The sequence below is a fragment of the Neomonachus schauinslandi genome, chromosome 11 (genome assembly GCF_002201575.2).
Source record: "Neomonachus schauinslandi chromosome 11, ASM220157v2, whole genome shotgun sequence".
Taxonomy (NCBI): domain Eukaryota; kingdom Metazoa; phylum Chordata; class Mammalia; order Carnivora; family Phocidae; genus Neomonachus; species Neomonachus schauinslandi.
Window position 1 is genome coordinate 66,368,914 of NC_058413.1, and position 19,827 is coordinate 66,388,740.

General features: G+C 39.6%; 1 protein-coding gene and 1 pseudogene across 2 annotated transcripts in view; one reads left to right on the forward strand and one right to left on the reverse strand.

The window, feature by feature from the left end:
• Positions 1–4,904: 4,904 nt before the first annotated feature.
• LOC110577217 lies at positions 4,905–5,582 on the reverse strand (annotated as a pseudogene).
• A 1,096-nt stretch (positions 5,583–6,678) lies between these two features.
• Positions 6,679–19,827, forward strand: part of TMEM135 (transmembrane protein 135) — a 285,580-nt gene continuing 272,431 nt past the window's right edge. For both annotated transcript variants that reach the window (XM_044919211.1, XM_044919212.1), the window contains exon 1: positions 6,679–6,912. In XM_044919211.1, coding sequence (XP_044775146.1) covers positions 6,772–6,912 — 141 coding nt within the window. In that variant the 5' untranslated portion in view covers positions 6,679–6,771. The remainder of the gene's footprint in view (positions 6,913–19,827) is intronic.

Genomic DNA, 19,827 nt, shown 5'->3' on the forward strand with positions numbered 1-19,827 from the left:
AAAGAAAGAAAGAAAGAAAGAAAGAAAGAAAGAAAGAAAGAAAGAAAAGCAACTATTGAAGGCCCAATAAAGATGGAGGAACATTTAACCTTGAATCACTACTTGGAGGAAAGTTGCCCTGAATTGCTGGCCAGCCTGCTTTGGACTTCGTGTGAGCACAAAACAAACCTTTCTTATTTTAATCCTCTGAGATTTAGAGGCATATTTGTTATCTCAGCACATCCTAATCTTTCTTGATTAATACAGGATTTGTCACCCACAAACTGCAAGTTTAGAAACCTGGTTTATCAGCACACCAGGGGAGGCTCTGTCTCTCATAGGCTAAGTGACACAAAATAAGGTTATAAATGAATGTATAAATCAAAATGTCAAGTTATTAAATTACGGGGAGGAAAAAAAAGCCCTCTTCTACAAACTAGCATATCTGTGTTGCCATGATCAAGCCCTTTCTCTCACAGACCTGCATGGGAAATCAAACCATAATAAAAGTTTGCTTGGTGCACCTGTGCTCAGAAAAAGGGCATTAGTTGGTTGAATCAAATGTTCAATGACATCCTTCTGAAAGCACTTGTGAATCCATTTCACAGTAAAGATAATTTGCCAGTGGGTCCAGAATACCTGAGGTCCCTGAACTATAGTTTCCACTCCCTTAGGCATGGCCTGAATTGCCTCTTTTTTGGTTTCAATCCTTCACCTTTTCTTTTTAGGCATGTTATTGCATTCGGTCTAACTCTTTAGATGATGTGGCTGGCCTCTGAGGCATTCCTTTTACATACCTACTCCTAGTATGTGTGGATTGTGTGTTTTTCCTATCAAAGAACAATCTTAAGTCTCTTACTTTCAAATTCTGCAGTGGGAGTGGTAAGAGATCGAAGTAGGGGAGGATGGAGTCCTTAGCCATAGTATACAAGTTCTGATGACATCATCAAACTCAGAGAGAATGGGAATCTTATAGACAGTGTACCTGAATCTTTTGTAAGGTTATTTGAGAGCATTTTGTGGCATTCTTGAAGGCTTGAAGGACAGAGCAGAACTTCTTATTAGAAGCTGGAGAAAAGCGATCTCCGTTACATAGTAGAGGAAAGTTTAGCAACACTGTTGCCTGCTAAATTATAGGACATTTGGTTCACATTTCCAGGCAGAATGTTGAAAGGACTAATTGATTTTTAAAAAAACTATGTGTGGTAAGACAGAGAGATGAAATAAAAAGAACTATTCAATTTTTAAGCAGAATTTCGAGGAAATACAAAGAACCTAGGATCTTTGGGTTCAAAAATAAAGCTGTTTTTTATTCTGAGCCTCTCCAGATGGTAAACGATTCTGAAAGTAAGGAATTGTTTTAAGGCCAAGGTTAAATCCAGGGTGCAGCTGTAAGACTGTAGAAATATTTGATTGTTCTCCTAGACCCTCTTAGCTTGATAAAAGGGCTTCCAATATTTTAAGGACATTTTCAAACAGCTTTCTGACTCTTGGCTCAAGATGGAAAGTGGCTGTCTCAAAGAGATTTGTGGGTGTGGCTTTTTTAATGGGGTGGTTATAATCTGATATATAAGAATCTTTTTTTTAAATTTATTTTATTTTTTTGACAGAGAGACAGTGAGAGAGGGAACACGAGCATAAGAATCTTCCAAATTTTTATTTTATTTTATTTTTTTAGAATCTTCCAAATTTTTAGAGAATTATGTTGGCAGAAGCAGTACCTGCTTGGACTGAAAGAGTGTAAGGATCGCTCCACACAATAGCTTTCAATGTTTGTATGGCAAAAACTTCTATTTTTACCTTAAGGACGGAATATAATATTTTAAATAAGATGATGTGAAGAAAAATGTGAAATTCTGTTGTAAACAAAATTGGTAGAAAATCAGAATCATATGTAACTATTTTGAAAAGCTTGCCTGGTATCAACAAAGGGAATGTGTATCTGAATATTGCTGGAATTAAGAGACACCACAGTGTCATACTTAGTTTGAGCCATGCTTTGTCATTGTATTTATGCCTGATACACATCTCTACAATGACTGCTGTAAAGCTGACCAACTCAGTGTTGCTAAATCCTCCGCCTGAAATCATAAGAGCTCTTCCATTCTTTTTTATGGACATCTTCAAAGGCAGAATCTTGCAAAAACAATAATTTTCAGCCTGGCATGTCTTCAAAGCCTTTGAATTTAGCTGCAAATTTCCAGATTAGTTTCCTTCATTCACTGTGCTTCTACTTTGAAGGAATGCTTTGCTTCACCTGGTTGATGAACCCTAAAGCCGTTTTTATGGAAAAGAAGCAACAATGAAGGCACAAGAGAGTATCCAGCCAACCACTGCTCCTAGGGAGCCTAAAAGAATAAATGGCTCAGGTAGATAACACGTGTAACATTACCCTTAAACTTAATGGTGGCATGATGAGAAATCTTTCTTTTAAAACACATGTCTTACAATACCTTATGAAGAAATTCACAAATGTGAACTACAGGTTTACTGAGAACTGCTCTATTTTGCAATTTTTTTTTTATTCTGAAGCACAGATGATGCTCCTTGAGAATTTATCAATGCCTCCCTGTTCTAGAGTCTCTCCAGCAGCACCAGCAAAGAGAGAGAATACCCTTTCCATTCCTTTGAATCTGACAGTTGCCTGAAATTGCCCTCCACCATCCAACTCACCAGCACTCTCATCTTTGGCACCTGTGACCATAACTGTGTTCTTTCCTTCTTAAGTATCTTCAAGCTTCATCTCCTTTTAACAGTTAATTAAAAGAAATTGCCTGTTTTTAGTTGTAATTTAAAAACTTCCTTAGCTATTGGTATGTATTTGTTGTGCTACATGGTAAACATAATGCTTATCATTATGCAGGCAAACTACATGTGCTATTGTATTCGAAAGCAACTGAGAGTTAGCAACTGTATGAACTGGTGATTAGGATGCCATTTTTTAAGGATTGTACATACCAACACAAGAGTTTATTACTTATATTTGGCATTTTACTTTATTTTAAATACATTTTAGGAATTCTGCGATTGATGTGTAATACATTTTATTTTTATCCCTGTTAAAAATAGGCCCCCATTTAGCATTTTCCTGCTCACCATCAGATTTTCAGGGATGGATTATTAAAATTCTTATAATTTAAAATTCCTATTCCTGTAATTTTTGTGGATAAGTTTTATGCTGTATTTCTGATCCTGTCATATTTTGAATTGGAAATTAAAAAAAAATTGTGATTATCTTTTTCCTGTGCCACCATTGTAGATGGGGTATGTGAAACCGGGAGATACCTGATTAGGAGAGCTGTACTTGTTCCTGGGAAAGATCCTGGACTTTGAATAGGATGGGTAACTGCACAGGACTTTAGGTTGGCCCCCTTGGGAAGGGGGGGTATGTTTATCTGTGGGAAGAACAATGTGCCCAGAAATTTGAGTAGCTAGAGGCACAGAACAATGGCAGACACTGCTTGTTGTCCCCCACCCCGTAGCTGTTCTTTCCATTTTGCTCAGTCATAAACCCTACGTGTTAGCTGGGCATTATCCAACCAATAGAAAAAGCCTCATTTCCCAGCTTCTTTTGCCACTTAGTGTGGCCATGTGACTAAGCTCTGGCGAATGGAATGTAAGAAGTAATTTGCATAGGTCTTCTGGGAAGTTTTTTTTTAAAGAGAGGAAGTGTGTCCTCTCTTCCTCTTTTGCCGGCCTTCCTCGCTGTCATGTGGATGTCATGGCTCAAGATGGAGCAGCTATCTTTTAAGTCAGGCTGGAAAGCACAGGTAAATTTGGCAGAACATGTCAGGAGTCTGAGCTCCCTGATGGTTATGGAGCCACTGTCTTAGTCTAGGACTGCTAATGTTTACCTGAGAGAGAGAGAGAGGGAGAAGCTTTTATCTTTTTACCACTGTTATTTTAGGCTTTTCACCAATGAGCATTCCTCTTTGATTTTCCTTTAACTATCTTATATTATCTTATTTATACTGTCTTATAATTATTATTACACCAGTTACACCCATTATCTTGTTTAGTCTCCTTGCCTATTTTCATCTTCACCCCTAGAGTGCTAGCTTTATGAAAATAGAAAATTTGCCCCCCTTTTTGTGATATGCTATAATTTTTATTGCAGCGTGGCCATTTTTGTGACAATGGGGAGTTTGGTGTTAAAAATAATGTTCCATTTGAGGTTCTTTTATACAGAAACTGCCATCATGACTGATATTCAAAATATCTTTAGTGTTGGAAGACTCACATGATAAATAAAACTGTTACCCTTATTCAGTACTGTACACTTAATGGAAAACAAAAAGGCAGCAATAACAGCTGTTCCTTTTAAGAAGAATGAACACTGGGTACCAGGATAAGTTGATGACCCAGTTAACACAACTTAATTGGCAATCCTCCTTGGAGTGGGGTGTTGAATTCATCAAAAAAAAGTGCTTTCGATGCATGGTGTTATATCCCTCCTGCCATGTCATAAATTAGACTTGCCAAGGAAGGTGAGGTGTAAGAATGCTGGAGCTTCACAGAACTGCAATCAAGTGCAACTATAAATAATACTGAATAAAGTTTACCCTCTGACAAGTGGATAATACTTTCAGTACATTGAATTAGCTTACCCTTTGCAGTATTCTAAGTTATTCACATTGACAATCCCATTCATTGTAGTCCTTGCTGCAAGGGAGGCATATAGCTAGTTGTTTTGGCTAAAATATGATGGGAAGGCAGTCCTTGGGTTCTGTGTAAAAGTAACAATTTGAAACAGCCTCATAGCAATCACTGATAGGCTGCTTAAATGAATGATATTTCTGTCATTCATTGGTTTAGAAGGGTCAATTGAGAAGGGGACGAAACAGAACAAAACCTAACACTATTCTTAGTGACTGAAATGAAGAAGTGGAAGTTCCCTGACATCCAGATGGCATTTGACTGTCATTTTATAAGGGTTTTCCTTCAAGTGAGACTACTCTGTTGCTTCTCAGTTTCTTTTCAAGTGAGGAATAGTCTTTAATATCGTCCATACCATTTATTTCCCACTTATGTTTAATACCTGTAAATTTCTTTTCAATGGCATCTTTAGAGATTTTTTATTTATTTATTTGACAGAGAGAGAGAGAGAGAGAGAGCGCATGCACAAGCAGGGAGAGCGGCAGGCAGAGGGAGAGTGAGAAGCAGCCTTCCCACAGAGCAGGGAACCCCATGCGGGGCTAGATCACAGGAATGACCTGAGCCAAAGGCAGACACTTAACCGACTGAGCCACCCAGGCGCCCTTTAATGGCATCTTTAGAGCAAGCATAAATCATCGCCCTTTGTAAAGGTGCACTTTCAGGACCCCATAATTTCAATACCAGGTCTTCTTTCTTAGACTCTTGTTGTGAATGTGGTATCATACAAAGCAAAGTGGCAATCATTCAGAGATAGCAACTTCACAAAAGATGTGTAGGGGTCCTCTACAGTATCATTAGTGTCACCCACCAAGATCTGCTTTGCTTTCTCTACAATTATTTCTTTTGCCCTTGCTTAAACAGAAGAGAACTGCTTTCTTTTTTTGGATCTCCTCCTGTGTAGAAGCTTTCCTTACTTTCATATCATTAACAACTTCGTTGACATCATCATTTATTAGCAATGCCAGAAACCACAATACCAGGGATTGCAGCAGCAGCTCAGGCTTGGTGGGAGTGGGAGGAGAAGGAGGAGCGGGCCAAAACTTTGACTCTCTTGCTCACATCTGAATCTACAGAGTTTAGAACAGTGCTTGGAAAAATAGTATGTGCTCAGTAAAACCTTGTGGAATGAATGAAGGCTAGATTAGAACGGGATTCCTCTAAAGGTAGTAAGCTCCTGCTTTAAGAAACTATAGAATTTAGAATTCCAAAGACACTGGGTTATTATAGGTGAGGAAACTGACATTTAGGGAGGTTAAATGATTCATAGGTCACACAGGTCCGTTGTTATGCCAACTGATGGCCACGCTATCAGGTGTGAGACCACTGCCCCCTCTAGTGTGTGCACCATTTGGCTGATAAGCACTTGTCCTGGATACCGTAGAAAGAACCGCTCAGGGGCCCAGGATTTGGACAGGATGATCTACTGCTCTTTCACCACACCGGAAGTGTATAAACTTGGCTAATAGATTTTTGAAGCTTCTCAGACACCACAGAACTTCGAAAGCGCAGCAGTCGGGAGCAGTGCGGTCGCTAACAGCAGGAAGCCTTAGCCATTTATTACCGGGCACTCTAGGGAAGGGGAGCTGGCAGTTCCGAGGAGGGCAGTTGTCCAGGCTCTCTTCTGGCCACCATCTTCCTCCACCAGCTCCCAACAAAGACATCTCATCTCCTTCTTCCACAGCCCTCGGTTCTACTTGGCAGGGCTTTGAGATGACAGAGACTGGAGTACAATGTGACCCAAGTCACCTACCATTGCGTACCCGCTGCAGGGCTCGCGCTCCAGCTAGGGGCTGACGTGGGCTGTGGGGAGACGGGCGCGTCCCCGAGCCGCGCTCTTAGCTCTTGCGCTCCACGCGCCGCGCCGGGCTCCGGGCTGCGGGCGCGCGCACGCTCCGCCTCTCCCCGCCTCCTCGGTGCGCGCTCCGCCCCCTCGAGCTGCGATACGCCGAGGGCTCAACATCCGAGGACTTTGGCCCAGAGTAACCCTGCTCGCGTGACCTTTCCCCTCCATTCTGCACCTGGAGCGGCGGGCCTGGCGCGCTGGCTGCGGTTGGGCGCTTGTTCTGCACCCTCCCGCCCCGCTCCCTTCGGCGCTTCGGCGCACCCCCTCGCTGCCCCTCCGTGCGACTCCCCGTCATGGCGGCTCTCAGCAAGTCCATCCCTCATAACTGCTACGAGATCGGCCACACTTGGCACCCTTCCTGCGGGGTCTCCTTCGTGCAGATCACCAGGGGCGCCCTGGAGGAGTCCCTGAAGATCTACGCTCCCCTGTACTTGGTGAGATCCATCAGCTCCTCCCTCGGCGAGTTTAGTGTGGAGGATGGGCCAGAGAGTGTAGTCGTGCTTCCGAGCGGCCTGGGCAACTCGTTCTGTGTCGGGGTCTCATTTGGAGGGACCAGACGGTTTTTTGGGCGGGGGGGCATGGTGGAGGTCGAAAGGGGCGGAAATCTCACATGGTACATTGGGCGGGAGAAGGGGGAGGGGAACTTGAGGTTGAGCTGTCAACTGAATGCCTGTGGATGAGAAGAGGGTGGGCTCCCAACTTCAAGATTAAGTTAGGACACTTAAAATTGTGAACTAAGGGAACTGCGGTACTTTTCCTCTCTCTTGCATTATGATGGAGAGGAGTTTGTAGGTCAGCGAGGCGAGGAGAAATGCCCTGCAGTCTTTCCTCATCTAAGTCCCTCTATAACCCCCCTCCATTTTTTTGTTTTTTGTTTTTTGTTTAAGGGCATATTTGACAGCAAATCCCTGTGGGCTCAGATCTTGTCTTAGTTTGGGATGATAGTATTGTGGCTTGAGGGTTTTGCAAGTGTTCTTGCAGGTTCAAAGAGTAGACTTCTGGTTGAGATTTTGGGTGCTGATTTAAAGGATGATTCCAGACTGAGTCAGTGAAGGTGATTAAAAGACCTGACTTGAGGTCACCTAAGCAATTTAAGTTTGTAGTTTTGAGTAGAGAATATTTGTAAATACGTGTATGTATCACTGAGAACTGTTAAAAGAAATATGTTTTGTTTTTTTTTTAAGTAGGCTCCATGCTCAAGGTGGGGCTTAAACTCACGACCCTGAGCTCGAGAGTCCCATGCTCTAAGCCAGCCAGGTGCCCCAAAAGAAGTTTATTCTTAAATAAAACATTCTTAAATGTTCTCACCAGCATCTTTTTTTTTATAACCTTGTCCTTGATACTTGACCATCGAAGTTCATCCTCTCATTTTCTTGCCCAGTAGAGTGTGTGCCCTAAGAAGGGAGAGATCATACATTTTGTATGTTTCCTAAGGGTTTCATTGAATTTTCAATGGATGGTCAGTTCTTACTTCTCACTGAGTAGTAATTTGGATTTGTAGCCTAATATGCCAGAAAGTGTGTCATGGCCATATTTGTGGTGCTTCTTGAAAAGTCTGATTGTTTATTACAGAGATAAGAAAGAAGAACTTGGTAACTTTCTCTGAGCTTGCAGAAATCAGTTTCATTTTTACCTTATAGACCCATGCTTTTCAAACTTAAGACCACCACCCCCTCACACCCTGGGATCATGTGAAAATGAGAGTTTCTGATTCAGTAGGTCTGGGTGGGGCCTGAGATTCTGCATTTCTAACAAACTGTCAGGCAATATTGATGCTGTTGGATCAAGAGTCACACTTTGAATAGGAAGGATCTAAAATAGAAGCTAATAATAAAATTATTACTGGAGCTGGACATTTCTCCCTTGATTTTCTTTGGCAAAGATCCATGTTCATCTGATTTTCCACATGAATTGTGGCTAGTTTGTAGCTCAGTATTTTTTAAACAGAACATCTACAAACAATATTGACCTCTTGATGTAGTCAAAAAAATACATAAAGATTGTTCCTGCTCTTAGGGGATTATGATGTAGGTGGGGAGAGAATTTATGCTGTCTAATTTCTCCCTCTGAAAATCCACTGTACTTTTAATGTGTCTCATTCATTCATTTAACAACTATTTGTTGAGTGCCCGATTTTTGTCATATCTACAGCCTAGACAATTTATTGGTTATGTTCCATGATAGAAAAGTTCAAGGGAGCAATAGGAACAGGGGTTCTTTTACAACAGGTAGGGTGGGGCCAGGGGTCAGGAAAAGTTTGCGATTCACTGTTGTATCTCCAACTAAATACTTCTTGAGGATAAATTCTTCATCTTATTGGCCCTGTGCCCCTTATAGCTGTGTATTTTAGACGTTGGGTTGCTGCTCAAGAGTGGTTGTGAAATAAAACTGGGGGGAGGGGCGCCTGGGTGGCGCAGTTGGTTAAGCGTCGGAGTCTTGGTTTTAACTCAGGTGGTGATTTCAAGGTTGTGAGATCGAGCCCCGTGTTTGGCTCTGCACTCAGCACAGAGCTTGAGTTTCTCTCTCCCTCTGCCCTCCGCACCATGCTCTCTTTCTCTAAAATAAATAAATCTTAAAAAAAAAAATAAAATTAATGGGAACTGACCAAGGTTTGTTGTATTTATTTATTTATTTATTTATTTATTTATTTATTTATTTTCTTTTAAGAGAGAGAGTCCTTGAGAGAGCACGGAGGGCAGAGGGAGAGAGAGAATCTTAAGCAGGCTCTGTGCCTGGGCTGATCGCACAACCCTGAGATCAAGACCTGAGCCAAGATCAAAAGTCAATCGCTTAAATGACTGAGCCATCCAGCTGCCCCCACTAATGTTTTATTTTGAGTGAAATAGAAGAGAATAGAAAAAATGAGAGTCCGTTGCAGGCACTAAGGATAAGCATTATTTCATGACAGTTTTGTTTCAGTTATGTTTGTATGTGTGGCTGGGGCTACTTAGAGCAAATAGGAACACTGTACTCTTTGTCAGTGTTGGTTAGTTGTTGATTAAATATGTAACCTCCAGTGCCAAGATAAAAGGTGGTATGGGAAGAAGTGGGCTTTAAAAGGGATCAAGGACATCTGAATTTGAATCTCAGCTCCATTAGTTACTAGCTGTTTGTCCATGTTACTTTGTCTGTCTCTGAGAATTAAGTGAAAGAATGCATTGAAGATGTATCACATATTTTCCTGGCTCAAAGTAGGTCTTGAAGAATTAGGCATTTTTTCTTCCCTCTTACCCCAGTGACATTTAAGTTAGATATAAAGTTCACTGAAGATGGTTACGGCAAGGCTTTTTGGCAGATGTAGCATTTGAGTTGGGCTATGAAGATAAGGAGGGACAGACATTGATCCTTGTAGGAGACTTTTGTAGAATACTTATTTTTTTTTTTTTTAAGATTTTATTTATCTATTTGACAGAGAGAGAGACAGTGAGAGAGGAAATAACAAGCAGGGGGAGTGGGAGAGGGAGAGGGAGAAGCAGGCTTCCCGCTGAGCAGGGAGCCAGACACAGGGCTCAATCCGAAGACCCCGGGATCATGACCTGAGCTGAAGGCAGATGCCCAACGACTGAGCCACCCAGGCGCCTCTAGAATACTTATTCTTAATGGAGAGGAGGGAGAATAATGTGAATTGAGCAGAAATCTAAGTGGTTTTGTAAGTGAAGCAATATGTATATTGGTTGGCTAAAATAGAAGTTTTGTGTACAGGAGTTATGAACTATAACAACTCCTACTTATTGAATATTTAGTAACTTAGACCTTTACGTATTTTATCTTGTTTAATCCTTATACAACTCCATTTTATTATCCACATTTCATAGGTATTTCATAGGTAAGAAAGCTGAAGGCTAGAGAGATGAAGTGACTTCCCAGATTAAGAGCTAGTAAGGGAGAGACAGGATTCAGTTCTAGGGTTTTGTTTTTTGTTTTTTGGTTTTTTTTTTTTACTCAAAGTCGTACTGGAGGTCAGGCTAAAGGAGCCATAGAGATTTTTTTGAGCAAAGGGGTTACAAGTACAAAATGGTGGCTTTTGAGATGATGAATCTGATAGCACTGGGTGGACTGGATTGGAAAGACTATTTAGGAGTTGATGCAGGAGATTCACTAAGGGGTAGAAAGAGCCAGTTCCCATGGAATCCCTCTCTGCAACTTACTTGCAATGTGATTTTAGGAAAATTACCTCACCTCTTTGAGCCTTAGTCTCCTTGCTTTGCAGAAAATAATTATACTCATCTCTTGGGGCTGTTTTGAGGACTTAGGTGGGATAGTAGTGTGTAGGAATAGCAGCTATCACATAGCAGGGCCCCAATAAAGTGCTGCTGTTATTAAAACAGTGCATATGTTCTGTGTCCTGTTAGGGTGGTGGTTTGGATTCAGAATTAGCACAGTACTTCAATAAGTGCTTAGTTAAGTGTCTGAATGAGCGCAAATGTGAATGAATGAACTCATGAATAGTTCAGGAGTAAGGAGATACTTGGCAGCACGAGAGAATGGAAGGGCAGCTTTAGAGGCATCTTACGAGAGAGGCATTTCATAAGATAGGTATTTCATAGGAAGAATGAATAGGACTTAGAGACTGAGTATTGGGGTAGTGTGAGGACTTGTTTCTGCTTTGAGGACTTTAAATCTGATTGATGCTGTTGCCATCATTGATAGAAAAGGAGAAATGTTGAAGGGAAGCTGATTTGGGGGAAATTTTAATCAAGAGTATTTTTTGGAGCCTATAAACTGGGTTTTCTCTCTCTACTTTTCATTTTAATATTACCGTGTGTGTTGTACTAAACTGATTCCTTTTATTCCTTTCATATCTACTGCTCTCTTGCCTCTTTTCCCTCTTCGTATCTACAGTTCTTAGTATTCACCTTCTAAGGCTTAAACTATATTGAAATATATGTGGACTGTTCCTTTTAATAGTGAATCTTTGTGTTTTTATAGTTTTTAAAAAACATCAGTCCTCATCATCAATTCACTTCATGTATTTTTTTTTAAAGAATCCTGTGTGTACTGTAATATATGCTAAGAATTTATGCATGTACCAGAAATGTATTTCAGGAAGTTATATTTCATTTCTTGAATGTTAGTTATTACCACACATCTCAAAACAAGTGGTACCCCTTTCCACATACACACACATACACACACACAGGAAATAGTTGTTAAACTGTTTAAACCCTAGGCTGTCACTAAAATTAATGAAAGCTAGTGCCCTCCGTAATTTAGAATACAAATGTAGAATACACATTTGCCCATTTAGGGGGATGGATTCTATGCTGTTCAAGTTCTTAGGTCTCTTCTTTAAGAAGGAAGACTTGCTCACTTAACTCACTCAGGTGGTTCTAAGACCTTTCTTAATTATGCTTTTCCTCGGTGCCTTTCTTGAGAACCTCCAGGTTAGGGTACTGGCATTTACAGGTAGCTGACTGCAAAGTAGAACCTTTTGCACTTTTGGGAAGGAATCATTTAAAAACCTGTCTTTTCATTGACCTTCAGATGTTTATACCCGTCTTCAGCGTACAAAAATATTTATAGAATATTGATTCCCTTTGAGCCATATTAATTGATTCTCAGTTCATCACCTCTAAACTGAATAAACATTTAAGCAAGAGTTGGAATTCTTAGAAATAAAAAAAAACAATTTATGGACAGTCTCTAGTTAGTTGCAAAAGGCTTGGAAACCACTGACGGAAGAAATCTGTTCATTAAGGTGGACTTTTTAAAAATGTTCTCACACAGTTTTATAGAACAAAATGGTAATTCTAGGAAACTTCCAAAGCTTGACTCTACTTGTAGGAGGTTGTTCAGATTTTTGTATTTAGTGTGGCTTACAGGCAGGATCCTGGACTCTGGGATCAAATTGCCCATGTTAGAATTGCAGCTCATTCCTTATTAGCTGGGTAACCTCAGACAAATTACCCAACCACTCTAAGCCTCTATTTCTGTGTCTGCAGTATTGGAGAAATGGTAAATTTTTCCTTGGGAGATCTTTGTGAAGATTAAATGAGGCATAGTATGTAAAGTGCTGCTGGCACATAGTGTAGAGGGAGTTTGTAAGGGCGGTGGTTGAGCAGGTTTTCTAGAGCAAAGGAGACCAGCAATGAGACTTTTCAAAGTTCTTTTTTTTTTTTTTTTAAGATTTTATTTGTCAGTGAGAGAGAGAGAGGGAGCGCACAAACAGGGGGAGCGACAGGCAAAGGGAGAAGTAGACTCCCCGCTAAGCAGGGAGCCCGATGCAGGGGCTCAATCCCAGGACCCTGGGATCATGACCTGAGCCTAAGGTAGACACTTAACCGACTGAGCCACCCAGGTGTCCCATGAGATTTCGAAGTTCTTGATAATAGGCCATTCGTTTTTGTTTTTAACTTAAAAAAAGAGAAAAAGTCATGGCAGAATACAGACTGCTGAGAGTAGCTGTTTGGATTATTTGACCATTGGAGATCATGGAATTTGTAAACGTATTAACTAATCCCTCTTTAAGTTTTGGCAGAAGCCTAGTTTAGGGGGCGGAGATAAGGGACTCCCTTTATCTGTCTATTCAATAAATAAATGATGATTTTTACATAACTTGTTGTTAAACCAACAGTAACAGTCATTTTTTAAAAATAAGCACTTAGAGGGGCACCTGGGTGGCTCAGTCATTAAGCATCTGCCTTCGTCTCAGGGTCATGATCCCAAGGTCCTGGAATCGAGCCCGATATCGGGCTCCCTGCTCGGCAGGAAGCCGCCTTCTCTCTCTACCACTCCCCCTGCTTGTGTTCCCTCTCTCGCTTGTGTGTGTCTCTGTCTCTGTCAAATAATAAAATAAAATCTTTTAAAAAAATAAGCACTTACGTTAAGAATTCTCCTATTTTTCTTTTTTTTTTAAAGATTTTATTTATTGGGCGCCTGGGTGGCTCAGTTGGTTAAGCGACTGCCTTCGGCTCAGGTCATGATCCCAGGGTCCTGGGATCGAGTCCCACATCGGGCTCCCAGCTCAGGAGGAAGCCTGCTTATCCCTCTCCCACTCCCCCTGCTTGTGTTCCTGCTCTTGCTGTCTCTGTCTCTGTCAAATAAATAAATAAAATCTTAAAAAAAAAAAAAAAAAAGATTTTATTTATTTATTTGAGACAGAGAGAATGAGAGACAGAGAGCATGAGAGAAGAATTCTCCTATTTTTCAACATGACATTTTGAGTTCGTTGAATTTGTTTCTAATATGTGACTTCTTGTTGACTGATCTCTGTGGAGTGCAAAGTGTACTTCCAGCACATCATTTTCAGTTGAAAGTTGAAGACCTACTAAACACTCCTCATCTCACCCTTTCCTGTAGCAACTGTCTCAGTGTAGCTGGCCATATCTGCTTTACTGTTGTTTGCCTCTTCAGTTATCATAGATCAGGGATAAAAATTAATAAATATTGGAATATAGGACCTAAGTAATTATGATCCATTACTGTTCATCGTTCTGAGTCAGTAGATTCTTATTAAAACAGATACTTGGTTGATTTAAAAAAACTTAAACAGCCTTCAAACCCTTAATGCGCGTATTTCAACGTCAGCATTACTTACTTTTGCATCTTCGTTAGAAAATTCTCTTTACATCAGAAGGAGTGGTCCTCTGTAGGAAAGTTTCTCCTCTTCAATAAAATAATATATTTTGGTAGAGAGAGAAACCCACCTGGAGAAGGGAGGGAGCCACTGTAAAGTAGGGGAAAGAATCAAATGACACTATATACTTTTAAGCCTTGTTTATTGGGATGTGTAGGAGGTAGTGCTTTGGAGAAAGTATTTTCATTGAGTTATGTTGGATTGCTTTGGGGCTATATTGGGTTTTAGCTACTAGTGCAATATATGACTGGAGAATGACCAGGAAGCATTGAGAAATGTTGAGTTGCAAATCTAGAGAGAAGATGGGGCTAGAGATTTAGATTAAGATGTCATAAGAATAGAGATGAGAGTTGAATTATGGTAGGTCAACAAGGGAGAGAGTTTAGAAAGAGAAGACAGTCTGAGGAATGCTTGTTTTTGGAGTAGAGGGAAAAAAATGAAAGAAGCAGTCAGAGGTATGAAGAGGTTGAAAAGAGAATGTTTCAGAGAAATCTTGAGCAGGGAGTTTTGGGAAGTATTGAGAGGTGCGAAGAGCATGGGATTGAATCTCAGTGCTGCCACTTATTAGCTTTGTGATGTTGACAAGGTTCTTAACATATTTGAACCCCAGTATTCTCATCAAAAAATGGGGGTAAAATATCTACCTCCTATTTTTTTTTAAAAGATTTTATTTATTTGAGAGAGAGAGAGAGAGAGCATGAGCTGGGGGGAGGGGCAGAGGGAGAGGGGGAAGCAGGCTCCCCTCTGAGCAGGGAGCCCGATGCGGGACTTGATCCCATGACCCCGGGATCATGACCTGAGCCGAAGGCAGATGCTTAGCCAACTGAGCCACCCAGGCGCCCCCTTATGTCATATTTTTAAAAAATATAAATCCTTACTTGTCATTCTTCTGCACAGAACTCTCCAGTGGTTTTCCATCTCAATTAATGTGCAAGTTTTACCATGGCCTACAGAATCTTATGTGATCTGGCTGTTGCTTGTTTGATTACATATCATACCATTTTCCTTTTTTGTTTATTCACCTCCACCCAGATACAATTACATGATTTATATTTTTGAATCTAAGTTTTTCTATTTAGAATAGAGAGCTCTTGATTTCTGAGGAATATCTTAAAATTTGACAACAGATTGTCAAAAAATGAACATTTCTAAGGAGTGAACTAATACAGGAGACTTCCTCTTTTTATGAGTTTTGACTTTGAGAGAAAAATATCTTGCCTATTTGTGTATAAACAATATACATATAAGTAATTACTTTTATTGATTATGACGAGACAACCTGGATTGAAAGGCTGAAGCACAAACATATCCCTAAAAAAGGGATTAAAAAATGTGGTAGAACTTTGATAACAGATTTATAATATGCTCATCAAATATTAATTGACTAACAGGTACTGTGCTAGGTGATAATTAGGGAAGGGGAATTAATTGAAGTGACTGCTTAACAAAGAGCTAAATAAAAAGTTTTTGGAGAGTCTTTTCAGAACAGGTTGGTACAATTTCTTGCATTACTTGCATGGTATGGTGATGGGAAATATGTTTATATCCCTGAGGACTGCTCTAGCCACATAGTATGTATAATGTTAGTTGATGCTTTGATGATTAGGGGTCTTAAGATATTTTATCATAGCAGAGTATCATATTAAAGATTTGTTTGAATCTTGACATGAGATCAAACTTTAAAATTGTCTCTTGGTTTATCACTCATTTTAGCTTCTTTTCTACTAATTGATCTCCTTTCAGAGTGTTGTCATTTGAGATTTTTTGTGTGTATTTTTTCCTTCGTGTTTAATACAAGTCTGTTTCATCTTGGGAAACAAGGAGTATAGTTAAAAAGTATTCATTTAATGAGCCTGATTTATTGGTGAATCAAATTAGTATTGTCCATTGATATTGCAGACTGTATATGATGGTCTCTTTCCTCATAATTATACCTGAGGAGAATTAATAATTGAAGTGAATGAAAGCAGATTTTAAGTAATTCTGCTTTTAGCTGCACTGGAAAATATTCAGTAAAATGAATTTATGTGTGGAAGAAAAGTGTGAAAAGAAGGAATAATGCTAGATCAAATATCATTAGATTTGAGCAGGTTTCTTTTATAAGATGCTGAATTTACAGTGTTTTCAACTTATTACCATTTATATTTTGTATAGTCTTTTGACTTACTAAATGTGTCAGGTTGCATTGGTTTCTTGATTCTAACTAGATCTTGGCAGTTTGGATTGTGATCTGTCCAGTTTGGGAGTTGCCCTAAAGAATACCTTTGTATCAATTGGCAGTAAGAAGTGGGTTTGTTCCTGTCCCGATTTCTCAACCTTGCAGAAAGTAGAGGTGGGATGTTTTTTTTTCAGACCTGTGTCTCAGAAACTCTCAAGCACAGGGGACGCTGAGTTGTAATCAGGATCAGACTGAATTTCAGAGTGTGCTCATAGTTCCATTTGGAGCCCATCCAGTGTTAGTGTAACTGTATTTACCGAGTCTTCATTTTCTCCCACTCTTGCTTTCCTACTTTCATTTCAAATATTACAGATTCCCTACAATGTGTCAGAAATACAGTGGTGGGGGAACAAGATGTACTTGGACATTACAGTTAACGGGGAAGATAAATGTAAAAGAAATATACAAAAAATTCTTTCAACTGTGATAAGTTGCTAACTGCTATTAAGAAGTACAGGGTGTTTATAGAGAGTGTTACAAGAGGACGACCCCTTCTAATATGGTGGGTTTGGAAAGCTTTCCTGAATATATGAATATATATTAAGTACGTATGTATTAGGGTTAACATTTATGGCACAAAACCCAAATTTTACCATGAAACTGAGAGAAATAAGAAGCAATTACTTTACAGAGAGTATTTAATGATTTTCTTAAATCCAGTATTCTGGCCAAGAATTTGATTTTTTTCCTTTTGACTATGGCTCTTATTTAAACTGGAAGCCAAAGGCAATTATAAGGTATCTCAGACCATACAAATACTTTGATTACTAGATTTACTGAGATTGAACCTCTAAAATCTGTATTTTATAAATAAGGTAGTCAGAAGTTTTCAGTTACAAAAGATTACAAATGTCATTGCAAATGTTAGAAAAGCTATTTGTCCTCACTCATCTAAAGGTAAATCAAGGATGTTTAAGACAAAATTGTGAGATCTGGGAAGTTAAGCATCTTTTTAAAGCTTTCTTTTTCTGTGCTCTTCTTTTTTTCTCATGGTTAAATTTGTGGTTAAGTTTTTTTTTCTGGTTCAGGTAGATGATCAGGGTTATCCCATCAAAAAAAAAAAAAAAATAGTAAGGGATGTTATATCCAGCAAGTAGTTGCAGGGCTAATTATTAAGGCTTCAGCATGAGTGAGTTTTAGCAAATATGTGAGTACAAGTGCAGTTTAAACTTTTGGAGAATTGGGGCGCCTGGGTGGCTCAGTCGGTTAAGCGTCTGCCTTCGGCTCAGGTCATGATCCCAGGGTCCTGGGATCGAGCCCCGCATGGGGCTCCCTGCTCCGCGGGAAGCCTGCTTCTCCCTCTCCCACTCCCCCTACTTGTGTTCCCTCTCTCGCTGTGTCTCTCTGTCAAATAAATAAATAAAATCTTAAAAAAAAAAAAAAAAACTTTTGGAGAATGGCTTTGTCTTCTGTGACTGGGATTTAATATATGAACAAATGGTAAGGCACTTGGGTATTTAACCTGCATAATCCCAATATCTGTGATTTCTTCTCTGGCTCAAATTGTCCCTATTTCTCCGGCTTGAGATTTTTAATTCTGTTTTAAGGATTCAATTCAGTATACTCAATATTCTTATTGGAGAGACTGGAATATATGTACATTCTTTCTATTTTTCATCTGAATAAAGTTCTTCAATGAGAAGTGTACTGTTAGAAGTTTTCTGCGTTAATTAAGGTATTTCCTATTAGAGTCCATGATATTTGTAGTTCAATATGCAGGAGATGACAGGGTATGAAAAATGTTTTGGTTTAAGATTATAGTATTACATGGTAAGTTGTATCAGTAAGTGGAAGTAACAGGTGTGTGTTCTCAAGACTCTGTACATTATCAAAAATATTAATATTACTTGGTTCGGAACATGGGTATAATGTATGTAGGGCTTAATCTGAGTCTTGTTTGTGATCATATTTTTCTCAATATCATATCTAAAGTATATATTCAGGTTTATCTTTAAAGCCAATGTCAACTTCCATATATATTTGATTGTAGCCCTTTTATTGAGAGTAAAGATATATTATAAGGCTTAATGGTCATCACTAAAGCTTGATGGTAATTATAGGGAGGCTTTATAATAAGTAGCTAAGGAAAACTTTTGAAGATTTGCTTGTATTCTCCAGCATATGTTGTTAACAAAGTTGTCCTAGTTTTTTTTTTTTTAACTAAGCTGGCTATCTGTACCTGATGAGGCAACATGTGTATGCATTGGGTGTAAAGTACAAGATAAGACTTTTTGTTTTGTTTGCTGATTTATAGTGTGACCCTCAGTTTCCTCATCTATAAAGAGATGATAATCCTGCCTTAATTACTTTGTGACTTGCAATGGGAATCCTATGAGATAGCTCATATGTAAAAACTTTGAAAACTGTAAAAAGATAATGTAAATGTCAGTCTATGATACTTGGTTTCTTGTCTTTTTGTTTTTGATATTTAGATTCGGTTTTTGTAGCTTATAGTTTTAACCTAGAAAGTAAAGATTTTGGAAGTGATTTAAATGTAATGTATTTGTCAGGGTTTTCCAGAAACACATAACCAAAAGGGAATGTTATGTGTATATGTACACACACACACAGACTTATTAAAAGGAATTGGCTCACACAATTATGGAGGCTGAGAAGTCCCTGGATCTACAGTTGGTAAGCTGGAGACACAGGAACTTACACCAGTGTAAGTTCCAGTTTGAAAGCCCTCATCAGGCTTGAGACCCAAGAGGAGGGGATGTTTCCTCCTGAGTCCAAAAGTGGAAAAAGACATTAATGTCCCTGCTTGAAGGCAGGCAGGCAGGAGTTCCCTGTACCGAACTGTTTGGTTCTATTCAGGTCTTCAATTCATTGGATGAGGCCCACCCACCTTAGGAATCTGCTTTACTCAGTCTACTGAAAATGTTCATCTTATCTAGAAACACCCTCACAGCCACACCCAGAATGATGTTTGGCCAAATAACTGGGCAGTCTGTGGTCCACTCAAGTTGACACATAATTAACCAGTACATGCAGTATAAATTTCTGACAATAAAGTAATTCTACCTCCTTTATTCTAAATATTTTTAAAAGTGAGGTCTTATTTTTTATATTTATCTATTTGTTAAGAGATTTTATTTATTTGTCAGAGAGAGCGAGCGAGCGAGCAAGAGAGAGCATGCGAGAGCACAAACAGGGAGAGAGGCAGAGGGAGAGAGAAAGGGAGAAGCAGGCTCCCCACTGAGCAGGGAGCCTGATGCGGGACTTGATCCCAGGACCCTGGGATCTTGACCTTTGCCGAAGGCAGATGCTTAACCAACTGAGCCACCCAGGTGTCCCTATTTATTTATTGTAAAGATTTATTTATCTTGGAGAGAGAGAGAGAGCTCTTGTGTGCATGAGCGAGGGGTGGAGGGGACAAACTCCCCGCTGAGCACAGAGCTCATCTCTTGACTGTGAGATCATGACCTGAGCTGAAACTGAGTCAGCCGTTCAATGGACTGAGCCACCCAGGCACCCCGAGGTCTTATTTTTACAAAAGGTTTTGAAATTTGTTAGAGATAAAATATAGGAAGTCTTCTGACTGTAGATGAATAT